Consider the following 24690-nt stretch of genomic DNA (forward strand, 5'->3'; position numbering starts at 1 on the left):
CTAACACTAGCAGAGGAAACACCCTTTAAAGAGGATGAGATGAGGGTAAAGGGATAGGGGCCATAAATCAGGAACTTGCATTGAGGAACCTTGTGATAAAGCACCTGGTAACTTTGAACCCTGTCCTTGCACTGTGTGCGGACTCATGGAGAGCTTCATTGGAATGAGGGGATCACAGAGTTTCCATTTGAGCCTACTCAACTGGGGCTGGATAGATTGGAGAGGAACAGGGATTGGGATGGAGGAGAGCAGGCTCTGGTCTCTTTACTGAGTAGAGAGACCCACAGGAAGAGACACAGGACATCTTACCTCTGCAAGCAGCTTTTCATATTCCTTTTTCAGTTGATTTTGCATTGATCTCACAGCTACAAGACATACAGGATTTCCCCTTGTAAGTTTGGTGACACTCAGCCTTGCAGGAATTTTTGTCATACTGCATCTGATGGGGTTCAGTGCTTGTGTGAGAAGGCAGGTAGGTGGGAGGACATGTCCTCTCCCCCTCTTCCTTGAGCTAAGCATGCTCTGGTTCTGGATTTGCAAATTGTTATAATGACAGACCGTGACAATAAGAAGAGCCATGAAAATAGATCATGCAAAGAAGGCCTGGATTAAGGAATCCCCTGGTACTCTGGGACACAATAAAACCCCACTAAGTCAATAATCTGTGCATTAAGAACTGCTCTGGTTATGTAAAGGAACTAACACAGTCTGTTTTTCTGAGTGAGCCAGAAGAATTGGTAGCTTTGCTGCGTAATGACGTGATAAAGAGGGCTTGCTCTTTGGTAGCCCTCACAGTCTAACTTGATTTACAGATCAGATCTCTGTTGATGACAGTAGAGAGACTGTAATGGTGCCAACGACCGTGTCTGAGAGAGTCTCAGTTGTGTCTTTATTTCAAGTCCACAGAAAGGAAATAATAAAAACAGATAATCACATTAAAGTAATGGTTTCAGATGACACTCACACGAAATAAGGTTATTCAGAGTTAAACTGCTACTTTGTCTTCCTGATTCTCATGTGCTTGAATATTGCAGGAGTCCTGAATGAGGGTATGAATTTATGTACCGTGCCTGCTGAAATGCTTAGCTATGATGCTCTGAGCTGGGAACAATGAGCATTAACAAGAAAAGCATCTACTGAGGCTATCATGATGCAGAGTTCTGTTGTCCTTATCAAAGAGGGTGTATTATGGGAGTGAAAACCAAGGGGGAAACCTCCTTTCTGATTCTCTCCTCTCTTATAGCATTCATCATCTCGGGTGCTTTACCATCTCTGCTTGAGTTTTATGTTGTATTTAAAAGGAGTGTTTTGCACACTCTAAATCTGTTTTACATTTTCTCAGCTTTAAAGTATGACATCCAAAACTGACTCTTCTGGCAGGTGAGGGAAAATGTATCTTTGGGAGCATTTTGCCCTTACAAACACATTTTTTGTGAACATTCTTGTAGATATCAAGCTTTTTGTGTTCATATCAAGCAGATATGAAATAAATTGTCAAAATTAAGCAGCTAAGGGTTTGTGACTTAAAATAATTTATTTCTGTGGTGGACTTCCTCTAAATCTCAAGTGTCACACAGGGTCTTTAATATTTTCACCCCACGTTTCCCTTCACGGCAGCAGAGTGAAAGCTGATTCCCTACTTTGCATCGCTAGCTGTTGTAAACCTCATATATATCAACTGCAGAAGAGGCTATTGTTATAATCCTCTCTATTTTGAAATATCTCCACTAGACCCTAATTTAATTTCCCTTATTTACCATTTCTATGTTTCCCAACTGTTAACATATCTAAGGGTGACCTTCTGTTTCCTGAAGGCATGGGGGAGTGTGTACATACTCCTGTGCTTCATTGGTGAGTAATGTGAGACTCCTTGGGATGACAATAACACTATTTTCCATAGGTTCTTCTAAACAACAAAGTAGTAGTAACCTTTACGAAACAATAATAGACCCTTCCACTTTGCAGAGTCATTTCTCTGTTATGCCCATTTCAACTGCATGTTAGCCTATGTGGAAAAAAATTCATCTGGGTTCCTTATTGTGGACTAAGTAATTTTTAGCATTCAAAGGAACTGATTGAAAGGCACTGGCAGTTATATTTAGGTGCAATAGCAAAGCTGAACACACAATCTTGCAAAGACAAGGGATTGCCTTTCTGACTTGCAAGCGCGCTAAACAATTCTTTCATAAAGCTGATAGAAAGGTCTCTTGTTTTTTCAAAATGTTTCTGCAGGTGCTGATGTTCTGAATGCTAAAACATTCTTGCAAGAGACATAGAAAACTTTGTTTCTTTGTTTGAAGTTTGTTTCTCCCCTTTGTATTTTAAGCTTATTCTAATCTCCTGGAATTATCTGGAACAGCATAGCCTATCCTGTTGCTCTACAGCAATATCAATAACATTGCCTGTAAAATATGCCATGAGAGCTTTCAGTTTAAGAAGACACACAATTCTCCATTGACTTTAATTCAAGCTCCTCAACAGAACTAGGTAGAAAAACACTTCTGAGAAATTAATGGGAATCAGTTGTCTTATTCCTTTCAAAAACTTTGAAAATCCCAGCATACACCACAATATTCTTTGAGGAATACATTTACTGTAAGATAGTCTGAATTATCCAAATTCAGTTTTCCAAAACTCCCTGTTATTCATGTTCCTCATTATCTATCAATTACATTCAAAATTACCTTCATTATTTGAATCCTTGATTATCCAAGCCTATTCTTTGTCCCCAGTGGTACTCCAGTAATTGGTCTTGTACTGCATTCCTCCTGCTGATGCTTCACTGGCTATGAAATGAAGGTACTGTTGGTCTGGCATGTGCTACCAGAAGCACGTCTTTCTGCATGCTGTTCAGCATAGACTTAGTGCAGCACTGCAAAGAGTATGTGTAAGTGGTGTCTTACTAATGCTGTAACTGGAACAGGTTGCCCAAGGCTGTTGTGGATGCCCCATCCCTGCAGACATTCAAGGCTGGGCTGGATGTGGCTCTGGGCAGCCTGGTCTAGTGGTTGACGACTCTGCACATAGCGCTAGGGTTGAAACTAGATGATCATTATGGTCCTTTTCAACCCATTCTATGATTCTGTGGCTGTTTTTCCAGTCATCTTGTACATTTATAGATGATATACATGCATGGATAGCTCTGTCTAACTATGAGTGGTTTTGTCATTTATTTAGAAGCAGGGTATATCAGCTAAGAGCAGTATAGACATAGTCATTATCTGGTATGAGTTGTGCAATAGTGTGTCATTACAGGGGAGTTTCAGCAGTTGCAATTGCAGATGAAGTGGTCTCATACTGGGCTTCTACTTTCCCAGTGTGGCCACTGGTTATTGCTTTTGTACCTTCAAAGATCAAGTGCTTAATGTGATTCTAGAATGTTGTTATGATTCCCCATACTACAAGTTTAGTTCTGCAATAAATTGGCACCAAATGAAACTTGGATCAGATGCATGTTTCTGAGCCACAACCTCCTGTTGCTGTTCTTGCTGTGGTTCCACTTCAGCACCCGCTATTGCCCGAGGCTGCCCTTGGTGTCAGTCACTAGCAGAAAGGGAGGAATCCTACAGTAAGATACCACTCACTATGAAGAACTGAGCTCTTTGTGACCTACTTGACATACCCTAAAGGCATGTAAAGGGAAATCAAATACCTGAAAGGCTTGTTTAAAATGAAAAGTTAACACTTCGGAATCTCACATTTCCCTGCTGCAGCTCTCTGTCTCATGGAGTCACTCTGCTTTGAGTAGCAGTCCTTTGTACTTTGTGTGCTATCTGACATCTGCATTTAAATAAGATGTACAGACTTATACTGCAGAAAGTAAAATAATACTTACTGTTAATTTCTTGCAACTAGCTCTCCTTCTATTGACGTGAATTATTTTAAGTATCTGCAGTAGGGTGAAAAGATCAGGCAGAATAAAAAACAAAAACAAAACCCCAAACCTACATGAAAGCTGCAGCGTGGTCTTAAAACAGTTCTCTTATCATGGTGCACAGAGCTCTGTGTCAACGATTTACACTGATTACTTTTTGTTCCATTGAAACCACTAATTTTTTTTTTTACTGCTTCAATCTGGCCTTCTGTATTAATGTAAATGTGTACTGAGCTGCCTTATCAGAATCAGTTGTGTTTAGATAATTTGTCTTATCTTAATGACTTTTTCTTATTAATGCGGTGAAGTGGCATAGCAGATCAGAAAAATGTGTGTTATTTTAATAGTCTGAAACAATGTTATAATTTCTTACTATAATTTTATTTCATTTTTATTTGGCCTCATTCATCTTTGTTGTTTATAGATATATTTTCTCCCAAACTGACAAGTTCTCATTACCAGAGCATCCTTCTAAAATATATTTAAATTCAATTCTATGTATAAAACCTGCTGAAGTGTTCCTTCACCTTCTCCTGTTATGAAGTGCTCACTTTTAATCCACATAGCTTTTACAGATTCCCTTGTAGAAGTGAGTCACACAGTCTTGCTGAATAAGAACTATCCTGCATCAGTTCTTGCATTACTTGTGCACATTCAGTGGGTTAAGTGGGGCTGAAGTGATGCATTGAGCTGTTGTCCTAATGCAGGAGAACGTGTATTAGGTTCATTTTTTAAAGACCTTTTCCATGCTACTTTGATACAGCTTTTGCGCGCCTGCAATTGTGTACATAACTGCGCTTTTCCAGTTGTCTTTGCTTCCTTCATCCCTCTTCCTATGCGCAGTGTCTGTGAAACCATTATTGTTTTTTTTGCAGAGGAATTGCTCCTGTAGCTTTCAAAATGTGCAAAATTGTTCAAGGACAGGGCAGAATAAGACAAATGACTAGCGGCTGTTTTCCAGCTGTATTAATTTTATTAGTCATGCACTCTCCTGGTATTTTTTTTTTTTTTTCCTGAGCTGTGGGACTGATTTCTGTTAGCAATTAGAGTTTTTGAACAAAGAAAACTTGTGCTAAGATGCAGTGATGAATTCAATACCCCTGCCTACAGTCCCCTGTCGAATGTGGGGACAACGTTGTGGTGAGTTTTAATACTCAAAGCTTCGTCTGAATGATTCTCTGTGCTTAGGGCACTTGATGCAAATTCATGTAAAAGAGAGTAAGAAAAGAATAATCCCTCTCCCAGCTCCCCACAGCCCATTATTTCAACATTCCCATCAGCTTGCTTATGGATGTGCAGAAGGGTTATTTTATACAGATGCATGAGATGGTTATAAATAATCATTTGCTGCAGCCTTCTCCAGCTGGTTCTTCTCGCCCCTGAGCTCCCAGCAGCCACATCCAGGTCCCGTCCCCCCACCCTGGGGAGGTCTGGGCTGCCTGCTGAGCAGTGCCATGCTCAAAGGGCACAATTCCTGCACCTCCCTCAAATGCCTTCTCCTCTTAGAAAGATATGGTATGCGTGGTGCTGCGGTCTGTATTGCAGACTGATTAGTCAGAGTCAAAATATTAATGATAAAATCATTTTTTCATGAGTTTTCCAAGCATAAATTATTAATGAAAAATTATAAGAGTTTTAAGAAGGTTTGAAACATTCTAAGTTTTCAAAACATTTGAGTTAACTTGAATATTTTTCCTACTTTTCACCTTTAAAATATCTGGGAGTTTTTGATATTTTTGAGTCTTCTGCTGTTATTAGAGGGAAAACTTTTATTTTTTGAACTTTTTTTAAGGTTTCCAGTACAACAATAGTATTTCTATCTTAGTACCATCTGTGAATTCCTGACCACACTGAAAATCATTTTCCTAACTTAAAATCATTTGTAGCAAATGGTTTAGAAAACTAACAGCCTTGGCCAAACCCAGTATATTCATAAAGAAGCAGATACCCTTTCAGTTTTAGGCATTCTACCTTTTTCTCCAAGTATTTTGTTCTTCTAAATCCTTGTGTTAGGAAAACTTGTCAGTTTTTAGTGTTTTTAACTGTCTCCTCAAAATAAAAAAGAAGAAGAAAACCAACTTTACTCCTATTCTTAGAATGTCTGTACCTGCAGATCTTTTTTTTCTTTTTTTTTTTTTTTTTTTTTTTTTTTTTTTTTTTTTTATATTTTTATTTTTCTTTTTGAAAATTGAAGTCAGAAAACAGAGGTCTAAATTAAAAGTACGTTTTCTATATAGCGGAATGGAGACATCCTAGAAAAAGCTGTTTAGTTCAAAAGCTTCTTACATAAAAGATGTTTAAGTCTCTTATGTTTTCCTTTTTGGTGTTTTGTTGTTTATTTGTTTGTTTTGTTTTGTTTTATTTGTTTTGCTCTTTTTTCTTTTTTACCCGCCAGGTCAAAGACCTCCTTCCCAAAGATTCAAAACTACAGAATAACTGCATAGTAGTGTGTGAAAATTTATCATAGGGGTCTTTATGGGGGTGATCAGAATCCCACTAAAGGGAGTATGGAGTCTGGATTAGACCCTAGATACAGAATTGCAGTAATTTGGACTTCAAAGTTGTTATTCAGACAGAGCCAATGGAAATGACTACTGTGCCTTTGAGTTTTGGTCTCCAATCTGTCTACTAGGAAAAGGAAAAGTGCCTTTAAAATGGGGATGTGTTTTAAAATGGGCTATGTGTTCTACATTTCTTCTAGAATCTGAAGCGTTTTCTGTGTGATCAACTCAGTCATTGTGTGGTTAGCAAATGATTGCTTTTCATTAGAGACCCATTGTCTCCTATGCAAAGGCATCCTTAAATGCATAGAAGTGGATGGGGAAATTGTGCTTGGCAAAACTGAGCATAGTTTTGGCTGTGTCCGGCTAGGTACCATTGCAGTAAATCCTTGTGAATGCCAGTCTCCAAGGGCTCCAGTTACTGTGGTCTAAGAAGTCGTTGAAATAGTGAAAGAGATTTACAGAAATGTGTGCAACCTTGATGTTGAGTGCTGAGAGCTGACATGTTTCATCATCCTGGCTCTGCTGGTGTGTAGAGACTTGTTGAACTTTGCTTTCTTGGCCTTGAGACTGAGCTTTTCCGAACAGGTTACCATCTTAATTATACAAACACTGGGAGAAAGGCAAAGGCTGTTAATTTGAATTATGGAGGAGGTTTTCAGGCTGTAGTGCATTGAACAATCTCCTCAAGGTTATGTGGGGAGTGGGCTGCTGTGCCCGGTATGTAAGGACAAGCTGTTTGTTGAGGTTGCAGGTCATCCTTGGGTTTCAGCTCAATTTGAGGTTAGTGGTTTGAGGGTAGTGCATCTGACCCACTGTTGTTTTACTGCTACTTCATGGTTCCACACTTCCACTAATACAGCTGGAGCTTTAGCCCTGTCTATTGCCAGTTTATGGAAAATACTGACATTCCTAATTGTTTAATAAATCATTAATGAAGCTTTTAGTGTGTGAGAGGGTGTGCATATTGATTTTGTGTATGCGTATTTAGGTATTGGGACAAGAAAGTAAGGCTGCTGAGAGACTCCTGAGAGATCTAGAGAGAGGAACATGCACAAATTATAATGAGGTATAAAGGTTTTCCATTCCTTAGGATGGAGAAGTTGACATTAAATCGCACACACTCTAATGACTGACTCAGAGAATTTGAAGGAAATAACAGCTGTGCACATTAAAGCTTAGAAATAGAAACTTCATCAGTCAGTAGCAGTTCAGAGTGAATGGAGAAATCATGAAATTATTAATTATGGTTTTTAGAGAAAGGAAACATAAAGTCCCAACTCTCCAAAGGCAGAACACTGCCTTCAGTGTCTGCCAGGAATCAGCCCCTCGTCCTGCTGGGCTGCTCTGTAGAGATGGAGGCTTTTGCCCAACCGCGGGCACCTGCTGCCATTTTCGATGCCCTAAGCCGACGCAGCCATCCCCCTGGCTAGCAGATGCAACACAGGGCATAGGGAAGGCTCCTGTCCTTCTGCAGCAGCAGCTGGATGCCCTGAGGCATCTCGGATGGCAGCAGCTGCTGCTGTTGGAGGACTGAGCGCACGTACACGGAGGCACGGACTCGCTCTCACTCGCATCATTAATACACAGTCACCTGAAGCATCTCAGTAGTTCACAGCAGTGTTTGCAGAGGGTAATTGCAGAAAGCAATGAACAGTTTATCTGATTTGAAATTCAGGAGAATTTTTGAGATGAATAGAAGGTTTATTTAGATTAAAATCTGACCGTGATACAATGTTATAAACTCTCCCTGTGCTGGAAACTGTAGTTAAAATCTATGACTCAAAGTTGCGGTGAATGGTTGTTTTCCTAATGACCTCAAATCCATGAAATGATTCTAACATTTGCCTTTTTATATATTCATAGTTAAATATAACTTGAATGTTGTCCTAATTACATTCTCATGTTAATTTAGCTCTGATTCAGAATTGCTATCATTATTCTTTGTAGAATTATTTTGAAATGATGGAAAGTTCAGTAACGATGCTCCAGTGTGTGATTGTGCCTTTGAATTATTTATCACATTCAAAGACAGAAATATGGTTAAATCTAGTTTGAGTTGTAAATGAGCCTTAGTAATGTAAGGAGGAAGTGAAACTCCTCTTTGCAGAAGGACGTGGTTTATGGGAGCATCATTTGATAATGCAGGAGCATCACACGGCCCCACGTCAGCAGAGAGCCTCATAAGAAAACATCCATCGCACCAACTGGCAAATGCTATCTGAGCAGATAAGGCAGATAAAGAGTGGAGGAGGAGAGAGAGATACATAGACAACTTGCACAAATGACAGAACAGATTAGTGATGGAATTAAGAAGAGAAAACAGATGTCTTGCCTTGGTCAGCAGCAGAATTCACACGGCTCGTGCTCTCTTTACTGCATGCTTTGGGAGTGAGCTCTCACAAGGGTGTTTAGCCCTTGGTTTTTACAATGCATCACAGTGACAAGTAGTCCAGTGTTAATACATGGCTGTAGAAACTATGATTAATGCAAAAAAATCATACCTGTGGCCCTGAGCCAGGTAGAGAACAAACAATTGCTGGTGAGGCGTGAGCAGGGCTGAGGGGGAGTGAGGAATTCTGGAGGAGGAAAGGAAATTGTCTTAATGTAAGCAGCAGTTTTGCTAGAGGTAAGTGAGGGGAAATTCTTCATTTATAAATGGTTCGTTGACCCATGATAATAAAGCAGTGCTGCAGAAGAAGGATAATTATCTACTTAAGTATCAGATGCCCTAAGGGTAAAAGCTTCCCTTCTCTCCTTTTGAAAAATGAACTCAGATTAAACGAATGTCCTTTTTCCTGTTTTACTGTTGACATGGATTTCCTTTTTATGAGTAGAATTAATTAGTTTTTCTATTCCTTTATTCCTGGTATGGAAATCAGGTCTGCCAAGCAAGTTTCCAGCTCTTCCCTTGGGCCCTGAGTTCAGCCAATAGCATCCTTTGTGAAGATGCTTTGTACAGTGTGCTGGGAAGGCACAAATAAATTACAGGAGCTCTATTATGCCCTGTAGCTCACCAGGAGAAACAGCTTCCTAAAACTAAAAATCCACAAAATGAGACTTCTTTCCCTAATCAAGATTGGTTCATTTCTACGTATGTTTGCTAAATATGCATTTCTCCTTCCTTAAAGTATTTTAATGTTATGAGTTATAAAAAGAGGAAATGAGTAGTGGTGGCATAGCTGCTGTTGTACTGAGTGAGGAAGAGCCAAGTTCTCAAAGCAGATTAATGTCCACAGCTGAGGCCGGACCTCTCCTGTTGAGAGCAGAGAGAGCTGCTAGCTGTGGAGCTTGCTGGAAAAATCTGCTCCCAGTTAAGCAAATATCTATTGCAAGATTGTCTGTCCTCATCTGGACTCTAAAAAATTATCAAAACTTGCCCCTACTTCTTTGCAACCAGAAAATGTCTGCTCTCCCCCTCCAGTCAGAATTTTAATTGAGATTCCAATAATATGAAGCTTGATGAATGCAAACATATTTCTCTGTTTTTGGAAATAAAACACTGTTTGCATGTGTTAGTCATTTTTTTGTTTCAAATGTCTCCTGAGGTTCTTGAGGCATCTTAACTCATGTCAATGTAACCTCTGTGTGAACCTGTTACAACTACAGAGCATCTCCTAGTTGCGTTTCTTGGAACATGACGAATGTTCCTCAATACTTGCAGGCTTTAAGATGCAGTAAAAATAAATATTACTGTAATACAATGGCACAGAGCTTAATTTTCTTCCAATAGTCCTTTGAGCACTTGTTTTAATACTGAAAAAACAAGAAGTTGTTAATTTTCCTTGCCTTTGGTCAGGAGAGTTCAACTGCCATTAAAGGTGATTGTAAGAGCACAATACAAACACAAACTGTAAATCAGAAAAAAATTCCTGTCTGCAGGGAACAGAAATTAGAAGCGAGTCCCAAGTGCTTTCTTGTCTGATTTACACAACTGAAGCTCTGCAAAGAATTCTGGACATTATTAATAATGTTACAAAACTGACTTTCAAGTGAGGAACCATAGCAATTATTAATTTCTGTGAACGCAGCAAGGCAGGGGGCTGTGAATAGCATCTGTGCTTTTTGTTGTTTACTTTATAGTTTCATTTCACTGTATCATGAAGCACTGTTACCAAGGTAGGATGAAATCAAAGTATTTGGAGTGTTGTGAACATAGCGCTTAACAGGGAAAAGGCTGAAATATCTTACTGTGTTTCTAACATCATATAGTATTTATGACAGGTGAGCATTTATAGAAGCATAAATCATTTAGGTTGGAAAAGACCATGAAGGCCCTTAATCCCAACCTACCTCCATCATGCCCACTGCCAAACATCCCACAGAGCCACATCTCCACAGTTCTTGAGCGTCTCTGGGATCGATGACTCCACCACTCCCTGGACAGTATATGTGCCACTGCCTCCCTACTCTTCCTGAGAATAAATTTTTCCTGAAGATTCCTTGCTATTATAGCATAGTGTCAGTTCCTCACATTTAGATAAGTAAAATTTAGAGGTGTTTGATCAAGATTTTTAAATGACTCAGGTCACAAACCCAAACCCATCTTAAAATCCTTTGGCTTTCACCCATTTTTAAACACAAAAAGGAACGTCTGTTACATACAGAGGTGCTGCATTCCAACAGTTCTGTGTGTAGCTCGAAATTCTAACTTGGAGCTTGTGAAAATTTTGCTTTCCTTTAGGTGTGTTAATAGTGGCACATGAACCTTGCTTCAGTCATCGGAGGGGCTTGAGGAAACTTCTGAGCCAAGCATCATATGATTGAATGTATCTAGCCATGTGTTTTAATTGCTGTAACCCTCAGAGCAGGAGGAGCCTGTGTAATTCAGAGGTGATCAGAAACATGTTACAAACTGGGGGGTGAGATACTTGTCACTCAGATATGTGTGTGTGCCTTGACAATTCCACCTTCAGATGTTCTCGTTTGCCCTCTGCGGCCAGTGGAGCGTTTCCGTGACCTGTGTCCTGAGGAGGTGGCTGATTTATTTCGTACGGCTCAAAGGGTTGGCAATGCAGTGGAGAAACACTTCTGTGCCACCTCGCTCACCATCACAATTCAGGTTTGTGAACCAAACTTCCAAACTTCTTCCCTAGGCCCATGACAAAAGGCCATTCAAAACTTCAGGGGGCAATAAATGCACAATAATAACAAAAGGAAGTGGGCAGAGGGGAAGCACAGTAATGTTAGAGGATTGGCCTTCTAGAGAAGGTAACCCACTGCTTGGGATGGAAAAAGGGAATTCCTGCTCTCCTGCTTGCCCCTGTTCATGTGCATGTAGATAGAAGTGGCCATCTAAATATGCTATCAATTCAGACCTTTCAGATTTGTGTTGGGTTTGTACTCCAAAAAAGAACTCTATTTAAAACTATTTCAGGGACTAAGCCTTTTTTTATCAGAATAAGATTTTAAGAAAGCGTGCTTTGACTAAATTCTCACGCATCTGATTTTATATTCACAAGGATCAGAAACCTATTGCTAGCTATTCAAAAATACAATCTGAAAGCATGAAAATTAACAACTGTGGTTTTTGTGGTCCAATATGCAGCTTCTTTCCTGATGTGGAAAGGCACAAGTCTGAAAACTTTGGGTGGAAGGGTCCCCTGGAGAATATGCTAAATTACCATACAGTGAAATTGGATGTAAATGATTAATGAGTGATATTTCTGAATCCCTGTGTGTGATCCTTGTTAGTTCCTCTAACCTGACACTCCTCCCTTTGCTTACAGGATGGCCCTGAAGCTGGACAAACGGTGAAGGTGAGTGCTTATTATGCAGAATACAAATTAAGAGACAATTAGAAGAACTAATAAAAAATCAAAGCTAGTCATCTGCAGACCATTGCTGTACCATTATGTTATCTTGAGATCAAAAGATCCCAAGTGTGCAATAGCTGTAAATGCTTTTTATTGAAACGGCACAGGAAGATATTTACAAGTTTTTTTTTCTAGACTAAATTTTTCAGCGATGAAAATATCTTTTCCAAACTACTGGGTGTACTTATACAAGGAAAGCCATAAAAAGTGGCATCTTTTCAAGTTTCTTCTTTGTTTTATGGAGGAAAATGTTGCCCTTCCGTTCATCATCTCTTTGTTTGTCTTTTTATTGCCTAATGAATTGTAGCTAATTATAGGAACAGTTAAGCTAAACCATGTTTTGAAAATACACCTTTTGTCTGTGCTCTCTCTCTAAATATTCATATCACATTCTTGTTACAGAAGTTCAGATGTAATGGAGCCAGTGAAGCTTAAAAACAGATTTTAAGTGTACTTCTGAAAAAAAGGTGGGGGATGGAGGGGAGAAGGATTTATGACTATACTCTCTACTTGAGTAATAACATAGATAACATCCAAGATGGCTCTCCAGCCATGTTTCACTGTCTCTTATTGCAAATGCATGTGTAGTTAGATTGTACGCCTAAACATTAGATAAAGGCTATTTTTTACGTTTGGAATCAAAGGAAAGCCAAATATGGCTATGGTTTAGTACTTTGTAAAATCAGATTAGATGGCTCAAAGAAGCTGCTTGGGTTGATTAAGATAACTCTAACAACCAAATAGCGTATAGCAACATTTTACTTCTTTCCAATTTGCTGCATCGGCCTTATTTTTCCTGTGCCTTTTTGTTGTCTGCTTTGAATATTTAGCAGGGAGGTGATAGGGAGAGAAAAAAAGAAATTAGAAAATCCCCACGCTTTGGAAAGCTGAGCAGTGATAAAGGAGTGTAATAGAATTTACTGCAGTACTGCAATAAAATAGATTCTTCAGGTCATGGCTTAGAGTGTATTGGGTGGGTTTCACTGGGAATGCTTTTTGACGGGTGAAAATGTCACAGTTTAAATACTTTCCTGAATAAGTTTCATTATTAAACACCAACATGTCTTAGCAAATGGATCACAGGATTTCTTTTACTATCTTGGACAAGTATTTTTTCCTGCATAAAAAAGAGTTTATGGGGATGAGTATATTAAAATGTGAGAAATTTTGCTGAATGAACACAACCAGATGCAAAAATCCCCATCTTGTGTGACTGTGAACGGTAACAGATGTTTCTGTAAGTCTTAGAAGGGGAAGAGATTCTGTATAATTCTGTATTCATGTTGAATTCAAGACAATACAATTCATGTTGTATTCAAGACCATTAGTCTGTCCAGTACCCTGCAAATGATACCCACCCTTAGCACTTCCATCTCACACTTTTAATGAGCAGTGAGATGAAAATGACCCACTCTTACAGCTGCGTACCCCAGACTCCATAATAAAGTCTGTGTGCTCCTAAACTGGATGTTAACAGTTTGCTTTTCTCTACTTTTCTGCATCATTGGGCAACACTGTAATTCATCATCATCACTTTAGGATGTTTATCATCTGAAACTGCCAACAACTATTTTCTTCAGAGAACTTAGAGCTTTCAAAACTGGAATTGGGAAGAAATTACTATGATCAAGATCTTCTATAAAGTGAACAATAGGGAGGGTACATAAATAGCTGGTTCTGCTTAAATTCCTTTGAATCAACAAGTTTGAAAAAGCACCTATATGATCTATGAGTAATTGATGAACTCTGAATTCAGTGGGCCATGTGTTTATGAATGTGTTTTTTTCTTCACTGTTATCCTGTTTTCCTCTAAGGGAACTTGTAATTAAAATTTCTGGAACAGACTTAATATTAGAAAAACATTCTAATAGTAAGAATAGCAGAGCATCAGAATAAGTATCCAAGGGAGTTTGTGGAGCTCTGTTTCAATAGGGTAGGCAAGCATGTGTCAGGAGCTAATTAGGTATAGCTGATCTAGCTTTGAATGGAGGCACATACCAGATGGCTTCAGGAGTCTTTTCTATTTGTGTTTTGTATAATTCCATGTACCTGTATAAATGTAGGCTGCTGCATGTGTTCCTCAGGAATTGAATTACAGGAAATAAAAAGAGTACTGGCTGTTAAACTGATAGTTGCAAAACTCCACTACAAAATGGAATGAGCTATCAGCTCAGCAGAAAACAAAAGCTGACTGAGAAAGTTTATCTGAAAAAGATTAAGAAATTCTTTTTTATCAAGGAGGTATGGTTGGACCTCAGTTTGAGTTTTTCTTTGCTATGGAGCTTTCAGGTCTTTCTTTGCTATGGAGATGGCTGAAATTGTATGCCTATGCACCAGGTTTAAAGGAGATTACTTTTCAGTGTGATTTTTGGATAGAATCAACGGTAAGATATTGTTTGCCAGTGTTAGATCTTCTCTGTGATAGTGTGAAACCTGCTGGTGTGTGCAGCTTCCAGACAGACATACTGCAATGTCAGATACTTCAGTGGTGCCTGTACTGAAACCTTACTAGTTATCTAAATGGAACCTGTTCATCTTCTAACAGGTAGCTCTGCAATTGTTGTGCTCCTTTCTTTGTAGATACCATCTGCCTTTGAATTTAAGATATCAGAGCCTGCAGAATGGTATTTCAGGAAAGCTCATGGTCCTTCCAAATTCTCCCGTTAATGAGATCTGTGTGTTTGTCTTTGGAATAAACGCTATTGCCGATCTTCAGCTCACAGTTACTTTGGAAGTGTAGATGGCTCTTTTCTCAGGCTTTTGCAATTGGAAAGAATACATTTGCTAAGGAATCACATTGCAGGTTTCAGACCGTAAAGAAATACGAAGTATTGTTTTGTGATCTTTTCCACAGCTGCCCAAGGGTTGCACACAGTCTAACCCCATCACCTATTCATGGCAGGGACAGGTGGCTCTCCGAAGGTGCTCACAGACTTGCACACTTGGTGCTTTATTGTTAGAAGTTCTTGTACCAACATACAACAGAGAACCTGAGTATCTCTTGGGTCAGCAAGCATAGCCATCTTCCAGCATTAAATGCTTTCTGAATTCTTATTTCTTCCGACTTGAGAAAAGGAGGAAATTGTATGGAAGTCCTATCTTAAAGAATATCTACATCTGCAATTTCGAGCTCTGTCTTTCTTAGTGAATGCAAAACCTACAGTGTCCTTCTGCCAGGAGTGGAGGATGAGTTTCACACTGGTTCTGTCTGAGAATGCCTTAAATATCCAGGCAATTTCATGGATCAGGGAAATCAGCTCTGCATCTTAATGCAGAGCTCTTATTGCTATGTCAAGTGAGTGACGTTTCAAGATTTTCCCTGGTGTATTTTATAGCCTTCTTTCCAACATCAAGTCAGCAAATGCTCTAGCTGCCTTGGTGGATGTATAGCGTAGCACAGAATAAACTCTCAGGTTTACCTTTTATGTGAGATTCAATCACAAGAAATTCTGTACACTCTGTGCTCTGTAAAGGCTAAACAAATCAAGCTGGCAGGAGCATGATGCAACTAATTTATCTGTGGAGACAAGATAATATTGCACAGCAAGTATCCATTGTGCTAACACATATGAACACACACTCTATTTTGCAGCTGTGTCAAAGTCTCTGTCAGCTCAGCACCTCCACTATTATCCATGGCCTGTTTGCCAATTACAAGTTCACCTAAAGAAATGAGAAATTGAGGCTGATGGTGGCAGTGTAGGAATACGTGCGTAAATTTTTGTGTGTTGCACATTCCACTAATTATTTTACACTGAGAAGATTGCCTAACCATTATTTTTTGATGTGCATGTTTTTCTTTCCCAGATGTTTTTTAATGCTGTGTTAAATCAATCCACCTGGCTTTCATTCCTTAGAAATCTTCACCAGAACTGTGGAGCGTAGGGTTTATTTAAGCCCACAGGAGCTCTTCTGTACTATTTGTCTACTTGTCCCTGAATGTGGAGTACTGGACTTCAGGTCTGAGTCGTTAAATGTAATCAGATCACATTGCAGCCTGATTGCATCAGAAGGTTTAAATTCACCAACTGCGGTACTCCTGATGCCTCAGCCTGCATTCCCTGCAGGCTGGCAGATGTGAGTCTCTGTTCAGTGGAGTATTGGAGGCTACCTTTTTCTCCCTTAGAACAACAGGGAAAAAAAAAATACTGGCATTTGAGAAATGCAAAAATGTCTTACCTCTAAATGAATGTAAAATTTCAAGTAGAAAACACATGGAAGAAAGAGCAAGCTTTAGGAAAACATTCTGCACTGAAACATGAGCAAATGGTCTTGTTTGCTTTACTCTTAAGAACCATGATTTTTGTGAAAGCTTGTGGGATACCCAGAAATGGTCTGATGCAGTACAGCAATCTCTTCAAAGTGCTTTGAGAACCACACTAATATTTGGTTGGAGCGTGTGTAGCATTGCAGCAAATTCAGTAGTTCTAAGGCTGTATATCTGTTTTCAGATAAACATTTTCTTTCTATTATGGTACTGTATTTAGGTTAGAGTGAAGTTTGTAGGATATTAATGCTGATTGTTTGCAAAACTAGGACTGTAGTGGCCCTTAACAGCAGCTGGAAAGCAGCTAGGGCATCTAGATTATTTGACTCATGCCAACCACCACTTAAAGCCCTTTATTAGCTTTTGTTTCCTACTCACTCTAAATAATAATTCTTGCTCTCTCCTTCAAAAATCTATTCAAAATCAGCCTTGTGTTTTTCTAATGTTCCTTACAGTCCTTTAGCCAGGACTGTGTTTTCTATGACACAACTAACAGATGCAGCCCTAATATCCCTTTTTTAATTTTTTTTTTTTTAATATCTATCAGGACCTCACTTGTGTTCATTACATACATCATATTGCTTTTTGTTTTTTGTGTTCACATCCCCAAAAGGCACTGGTTCCAGATGTACCTTTAAACCTGCCTTTAATACACACATAGATTGCTCTGAAAGTAATGCCTCCTATTTATTTCCGTGGAAACTATAACAGTTACAAAGAGCTCAGTAACACCCATGTGCAGTTGCTGAGGTTTTTTGAAGGTTGAAAGAGATGAAAGAAAACTGGGAATGTGGAAACAGCCCAGTGATTGATGGACGTGACACCATCCTGACTGAGAGTATCAAAGGCTCCAAGGCTCTGATAAATGGAAATGAAGACCTGGGTAATGAAGTCTGAGCTAGAAATATGAGGTGGTGAAGTTCCCTGAAGGGATGGGGACAGAAGTTGTGGAAAAATTCTCTTTAGTAGTGAATTAATGCTAAATTCACCACTCAGAATCTGAATGATTTTGAATTTCCAGTAGTGAATGTCACGACATAATTTGCTGTGTGATATGGTTTAGTACTAGCGGTGGCAATGGTGATGAGGAGACGGTTGGACTGGATGATCTTATAGGTCGTTTCCAACCTTGTGATTCTTGTGTGATTCTTGTGTGAAAAGTAGTACCGTTCTCTGTAGGTAGACAGAATATCTGTGTGGACTAGAGTAATTATAAGTAAACAGATAATTTTTAAAAAACCTACCTACATAGGATTTTAAAAGTAAGGCTATAAATGTGGAAAGCAAGAGAATTTTTGAAAGATCTAGCTTAAAGAATGGTAACAAAGTAAGACTGTACTATGCTATGGTAGCAATTCTTCCTTCTTTTCTTACCATATGGATTTCTTAGATGAATATTCTCTTCGGGTAGTTTAATTCCAAAAATACCCCCAGAGCTAGTCAGAGTTATTGACACTGTCTAAATTGAACTATAATAAGGAAGTAAGTGGGCTCGAATATTTGCTTAATTTGCCTTAATGTACTCTTAGATATTAAAAGTCATGCAGCTCAGTTGGCTACAGCCAGCATCTTGCTCATCCCTTGCTGGGCATGACTGCCTTCTGCTGCAGACCTGCAGAGTGCTGCCTGCTGGCTTCTCTGTTTTCCCAAAGGACAACAAGTGAGAGCTAAGCTGCAGGGAATGTGTGCCCTGTTTGTGTTTGGACACTGCCTCGTTCTGCCCAAGCAACCCGGTGGGTTCCTGCAAGTGAAGGTTAAATCCTGCCAGGGTTCTCTATGCTCTGCCCTTCCGCCTTTATTCCCATGAGAGCCTGTGGCTGCTTTAACACAGATGCTTTTAATATACCTTCTTGTTTGTTGTTGTTGTTTTTTTCTTCCTGGAGTGTGTTCATGTATTCACAATTTTTGTGTGAGAAGAATTTTGAACAAATAATTCAGAAGGGTTTTTTTGAGAGTTTGAAAGATCTTCAATCTTTTTTTTCTTTTTTCTCCCCCTATAAACAGTTACAATTCAAAATGAGAAAATATTTCTGGCTGAAAGGTGGGGAAGTTTTCCTCTGCAAGTGTTTTAAGAGGATATTTTGAAAACATCAAAGTATTTTCTTCATGGAAAGAAAATCTTTTTTTGCAAGTGCTTTCTGTTTTACTGAATTGGCATTTTCTGCCGACAAAAAGAAAAACAAACACAAGGTGGAGAGGAATGTTGAGATAATTTGTGAATTGTGATAGATGCTGCTTTTCATTTGCCCCCGCAATGACTGAGATTAGGATCAAAAATCCTATGTTTTAATTAGGAAGTGTCTTTCACTTCTTTGTTCTCATGTTACAGCAATATGTTTTGCATTTAAATCATTCTCTATCCCAGAGAATGTACAATCAATCAACTGCCACTCTTGAGTACAGGTCCTACAAACTCCTATTGTGCTGCCAATGGAAAACCTCTTGAAATCCCAGACAATGCAAGAGGTCTACGATCATTAATAGCATAGTCAAGGATGTCTGATTAATTTTTGTGTGGTTAGTGTATGATTTTCTTTCCAGGCTCCATCTTAATAACGCTTCTGCTCTGTATTAAGCTGGTATCTTATAAACCTCTTCGTTTAACAAGGGGGGAAAGCTTGCTGCTTTCTTGTTTCCTTTTCATATTTTTTTTTCTCTACAAATCATTGCATTCTGCAAGAATGTAGCTCTCCAACAAATGTGCAACATCTTACCTGTTAAAGCACTCCTATTTGATTCAGACATACAACTTGATGCTGTTCCTTGTTTTGTATTAGGTGAAAATTGTTTATTGAGAAAGTGTTGCAAGGTTTATTTCAGTTTATTAGGTTTCTGAATAACTCTTTCTAAAAATTAATGTAATGATTTATAACACAGTACTGTGTCCCAGTGCTCTGACTTCATGATTTTGCACATAGAATCATAGACTAACTTGAGTTGGAAGGGACCTTAAAGCCCACCCAGCTCCAACCCTGTGGGTTGGCTGCCATCCACCAGCTCTGGCTGCCCAGGGCCCCATCCATGGCCTTGAGCACCTCCAGGAATGGGCACCCACAGCTTCTCAGGCTCCAGCTTCCTTTATGTTTGCATTCTAACCTAACAGGGACTGCTGTTACATTCTCCTAAGACCCACATAAAAGTATTTGTGTGCTTACCACAGATTCAGAAGGCCTGCTAGGAGGTCATGAGTGAAATAGAAAGCTTTTCTTCTTTCCATTGCATGCCGTCTGTAAGTAGGCATTTAGCCACTTTGAGTGGTTGAGTTTACTGGGTGTTTTTACCCCCAAAGTGTTTTCACTTTACTGATCTGTGTTAAACTTTGGTGCCTCCTTTGTGTGGCTGATGCTGTGACATCTGAGTCTCTCAGGGGAGGGGAGAATAGTTACTTCTCTCATGTTAATGACCCAATTTCAGCTAGAAAAGGGCTGAAATTTATTAGAACTCAGGCTGCCTTGCCAGTGCAAGAATGAAGAAAATATTAAGCTGGATCAGTTTCCCCTTAAAGTCTCCTCCTCTTCTAAAAAAGAACAAGCTGTCTACCTAACACTTTCTGCAGCCCCCTAGAGAGCCTGCACAGCTTGAGTGAGTTTGTTGCTTAACAATTTCAAGTAAACAGGGGGAGCACATGTAATGTTTTTGCATGTGGTAGCACAGGAATTGAGATCTTTCCTAACTCTATTCCTAGAAAGGTTTTATCACATCAAAGAGTAGGTGGTTACACTGCCCTGGAACCTATTGAAAATCTAAGCACATCTGAGATGTAAGCACGTCTGATGCAGGGCATGCATTTTCATCTGTTCTGGCAGCACCATGTTAGCCCATGGAGGACTTTATTTTAGAAAAAGAAAAGCCTCTGCTAGAAATGATTTAGAAATGGAAAATCAGGGTTAAAATAATAGAACATAACTTGCTCGGTAAGCTCCAGACAGTATGAGAAGGTGAAGGGTATGTAATATTTTTACTGTTTAAATAAAAATAACATAAAGTATTCTGGACACTTCAGCAGTTCTTGTATCATGCTTGCTGCAAGCCAGGCTGGATTAGCCCAGAGCATTCAGCAAAAAGAAAGCAAACCCCCTCTCTCAAGCCTTATTCCTCTCATGCTTCCTGAATGCTGCTTCTGTGCACTCTGACAAGACCTCTCATAGGCAGGGTCACTACTTGCTCTGTAAAGCCAAGCTGAAGTTTGGAAAAATATGAACTATACCTTTAAAAACCAGCCTCTAGGAGCTTTATCAAATGGCCCCTCCTCATTTGATTAGAGGTAGAAAAAGCCCAAGCTGGCTGGTGGTGGAGATATTGCTGGAATAACATGTTCTGAGGTTAAATAAGAATGGATGTAAGGGCACCTCATGTGGTGCCCTTTTTTTTTTTTTTTGCCTTTTCCTTTCACTTTCTCATAGTGATGGGAGTGAAAACGTGCAGCTTATCCTATGTTGCTTATGTGATGACTCCACATGGCAGTACCTGGATTAGTTGTGGTTCTCAGAGGTCTGCAATTCCCTGTTGCATTTTCTACGTTGTTTACTGTTTTGATGACAGCTATCAAGCAATGCTCTGCTGTTTGCACCACAGTGCTTTCTTTTTAAGCAATTGAGTGCACCATGCCCTTTTCCCTTCTGCAGAAAATTGAACAAGTAAAGTATGAGGAGAGAAGCTTAGATTCCCTGCTTTAACAGTTACCTTCTTCGAAGATAGACTGCTTTCAGAGAGGAAAATTCACTTTATAATAATTAGCCATGTGAGTAAAATTGATCCTGAGGCTTTTTCTTTTACCACTGGGTCCCACCACAAATCCATTTCTAGCCATACCCATATGCTGTACCAGGGCTAGGTGAGGTGTGTGCTTCACATCTCCTGTAAACAAATCCTGCCCAGTAGCGCAGAGCCAGGCTGTACTGCTAGAGACAAGGATGTTTTTACCTAGTACTAAAGGCTGAGTATTGGAAAGGCATCTTGCATTTGCCAAATTGCTCAGGTCTTTTGAAGGAGAAAAAAATGGTTTCTCCTTTGGTAATCTCCTAGCTTATTACCTCTGAAGAATCAAACCATTTTCTTTTCATTTTCATTTATGCTTTTTGTGAGTTACCTCCTCCATTGCTGCCTTAGACAACATAAAATGAAGTTGTTTGCCTGACATCACTGATCCAAATTCTTTTTGTGAGAAGCTGGAAGAAAATAAACTAGATCAGATGGAAAGTGCTTGTGTGAATTATTGTCTTGATCTTGCTGTTAGAGATGTTGCTATCTGAAATGGTGAATTTCTCTACTTGATTTCATGAATGTTGAATTTGTCTGTCTAACTCCAAGTCTAGTTTTTAGTATTCATAAGAACGGTAATACCCAAACATAGCACTCTCTCTCTCTCTCTCTTATTTATTTATTTATTTATTTATTTTTAATTCTTCTGATCCATGAATGAGCTGTATTAGTTTTCCATTGAGAAGGTGCAGAATAGGCAGTTAGACTGTGAAGGCTATTGTGTTCTCCCACTCAGCCTCCAAGCCTGTCTCAGGTCTTCTGGAGAGAAATTACCATTAGGAGGCAGGCTTTCTGCCCATATTAAAGAATGGGTCCATTCAGACTGTATACAATAGATGCTTCATATCTGTAAATTAACTTTGAACACAACCTAAAACATTATTTCAGTTGGATCTTTTGGTGAAGCCAGTCTGGATGAGTTTAGAATAATGGAGGGAAGGGTGGACTTGGTGATCTCCAGAGGTCCTTTCCAACCTCTACAATTCTGAGAGTCCATATCACATGTTCAATTCTCTAAGTTCCAGATAAACAGGATAACCTTGGTGTTGAAGGTGAGATTCTCTGATACAAATGATTTAGTTCACTTGTGAAAATACATGTGCTGAATCAGTGGAGCTTTTGCCATTTCCGTACATTTTTTATCCTATTTGTGTAAGCAATTCTTTTCGTTTCATGTAATTTATAATTTGAATCTAAAATTATTAATCATATTTATGCAAAGCAGCATTTTAAGAAAGCAACCTACGAAGCAAATTTTGATGTAGTGTTTTTATTTTTTAAGTATTTTCCATTTCACCTAAAAAAGTTCATTGCTGTAGTAACTATCAAGTAAAACAAAAACTGAATAAAATAAAGGAAAATCCCTGAATTTATTAGGTTCTAATAAACTCCCCCTCAGTGCACATACATTTAGAATCGTTCATTAACATTAATGAGAGTTATGCATACATCTTGGGGAGAATAGGCCCTGTTGTTTTATTTCTTTTCCTTGTTTTCAGTATTAAATCTTATCCTGCACTCAGTTCTATAGGGCATACATGCATTCCTGCTGCGCTGTTATTTGATCTACTTAATATATACAGTTTGAGCACTTCTTGTTGCATAGCAAAGGTGGAAAGTTCATAAATTAAAAAAAAACAGATAAATCTGTTCAACAGAATTTGTGGACATACATAAAAGCAAAGGCTTTGTAAATTAATGAATTAATAGATTACTATTGATTACCACCAGAGCCTAATTAAATAATAAATTTTCCCCCACGCAATTACTTGTTTCATGCATGTTATTAAATGATTAAATTCTTAACTAGTTTTGAAGCTCTTAGACTTGAATGAGGTGCTCAGGAGAGCAAAGCTATGCTTGGTGCAAAGGGGCAGAAGTGGGGACTAGTTACACGGATTTATGATTTAATTTGCTGTGTGATCTTGTTTAGTGTAAATATGGAGTTGTTTAAAAAAAAAAAAAAAACACCCAACACCTTGGTTAGATTTTTTGGACAAAAATAAATACGAAATGCAGGATAGTTTATTAATTGTCTGTACCAGATTGGGAAGAGTGACTCGTGTCAATTGCTGCAGCTGAAGTACCTTTTCTCCCTCATTTCTGTGCTCCCAGCCGTGTCCCACTGCAGTCAGGCCCCAATCCAGGTGTAGCATGTGAAAAAGATCCAAACGTTGGAGGAAACCAAACTCATTTCTATCAGAAATTTAATTTATTCTATAGCTTTGTCATACCTCATTTCTGAGGTAGCCATCAATATTTCTTGGAAAGCGTTAAGAATAATAAACATAGGAAGGTCCTCAGAAGAAGGTGTGCTGCAGAAGGAAAATAAGCAAATAACGCTCTTCAGTTTTACATACTTTCACGTATTTGGGAGTTCTAAGATTGTGGGAGAAGGAAATGAGTCTTTCCCTTATTCCCAAATTCTCTTCTGCGTAAAAAATGCCATGTGCCAAAACACTGCTGTCCCAGGTGAGAAAATTCCTTGGGTGCAATTCCTCAGTGCAGTGCTGTGCTGCAGCAATACCTGGATGGCAGCTGGGCCTCAGGCACTGCCTTCCTGCTTGGATCTCTAATTAACAGCAGCTTGCAAAATGAGCAGTGGCATCACGTTCATTAGCGGTTGGGGCTGTGTTTTGTTTGTGTTTGCTGGGTTTGCCTGGCAGCTGATTGAAGCTGGTAGACAGATTGCTAGCTGGGTTATAGGACGCGCCAAGTCTACCTACACAAGCAGTGCCCACTTAAGAGAGATGTGGCTTCACTGAAAGTTCTCTCAACTCAAAAAGGAATTCATCATTTCAATGGTTTAAAAATAGTCGTGCATCAAATTTGCTGGGGTTTTCCTTTCCTGAGAACTGAGTTTTCTTTGCTCGTTCCTTGCACAAAGTATGGGCAGGTATTTTTAAAACACCTCTTCCAGTTCTTTCCATTTTCTGATGGTTAATATGTTGAATTTCCATACTAACATTTTGGACCGCTTGTTGAACATGTGAATACATAAGAAAAAAGGTTGTGTGCCAGGTTGACGCTATAATTAAGCAGCAGATTGCAATGAATGATATCCTGTTCCTCAATTTTGGGCTGTGTTTAGCTTTTGTTGGGTTGATTTGACCTCAGCAAGACTAGGCTGGCAAGTAGATGTCAGCTCTGTTGAGCAGAACACCTTCTGGTCGCTCCAGTAGAACAGGAGAAGTGCATGTCTGTGTGTATAGAAGTGAAAGGCAGAGTGTTTGCAGTTATTCTTGAGTGGAATATGCAAACAAAATTTCAATAGGCAGGCAAAGAAACGCTGCAAACCCTATTGGAAAATGATAAATTGCTGTTAAATGTTGTAATTATCCCATGATGTTCAAGACTGAAACTTAAATAAATTTTGCTGAAAATATTTAAAAAAAAAAAAAAAAAAAAAAAAAAAAAGGTAATGTGAATTAAATTTTAAACCAAAAAATAAATGGAAAAAAAAAAAAACCA

At 39.0% G+C, this 24690-nt stretch overlaps 1 protein-coding gene across 5 annotated transcripts in view; it reads left to right on the forward strand.

Moving 5' to 3' along the window:
• FHIT (fragile histidine triad diadenosine triphosphatase) overlaps positions 1-24690 on the forward strand; it is a 507230-nt gene that overhangs the window by 364740 nt on the left and 117800 nt on the right. For all 5 annotated transcript variants that reach the window (XM_042823261.1, XM_042823264.1, XM_042823260.1 and 2 more), the window contains 2 exons: positions 11292-11437; positions 12105-12134. In XM_042823261.1, the coding sequence (XP_042679195.1) occupies positions 11292-11437; positions 12105-12134 (176 nt within the window). The remainder of the gene's footprint in view (positions 1-11291; positions 11438-12104; positions 12135-24690) is intronic.

This window comes from Centrocercus urophasianus, unplaced genomic scaffold, assembly GCF_019232065.1.
Source record: "Centrocercus urophasianus isolate 14NV4802_14NV808 unplaced genomic scaffold, USGS_Curo_1.0 seq_22, whole genome shotgun sequence".
In the NCBI taxonomy this organism is placed as follows: Eukaryota; Metazoa; Chordata; class Aves; order Galliformes; family Phasianidae; genus Centrocercus; species Centrocercus urophasianus.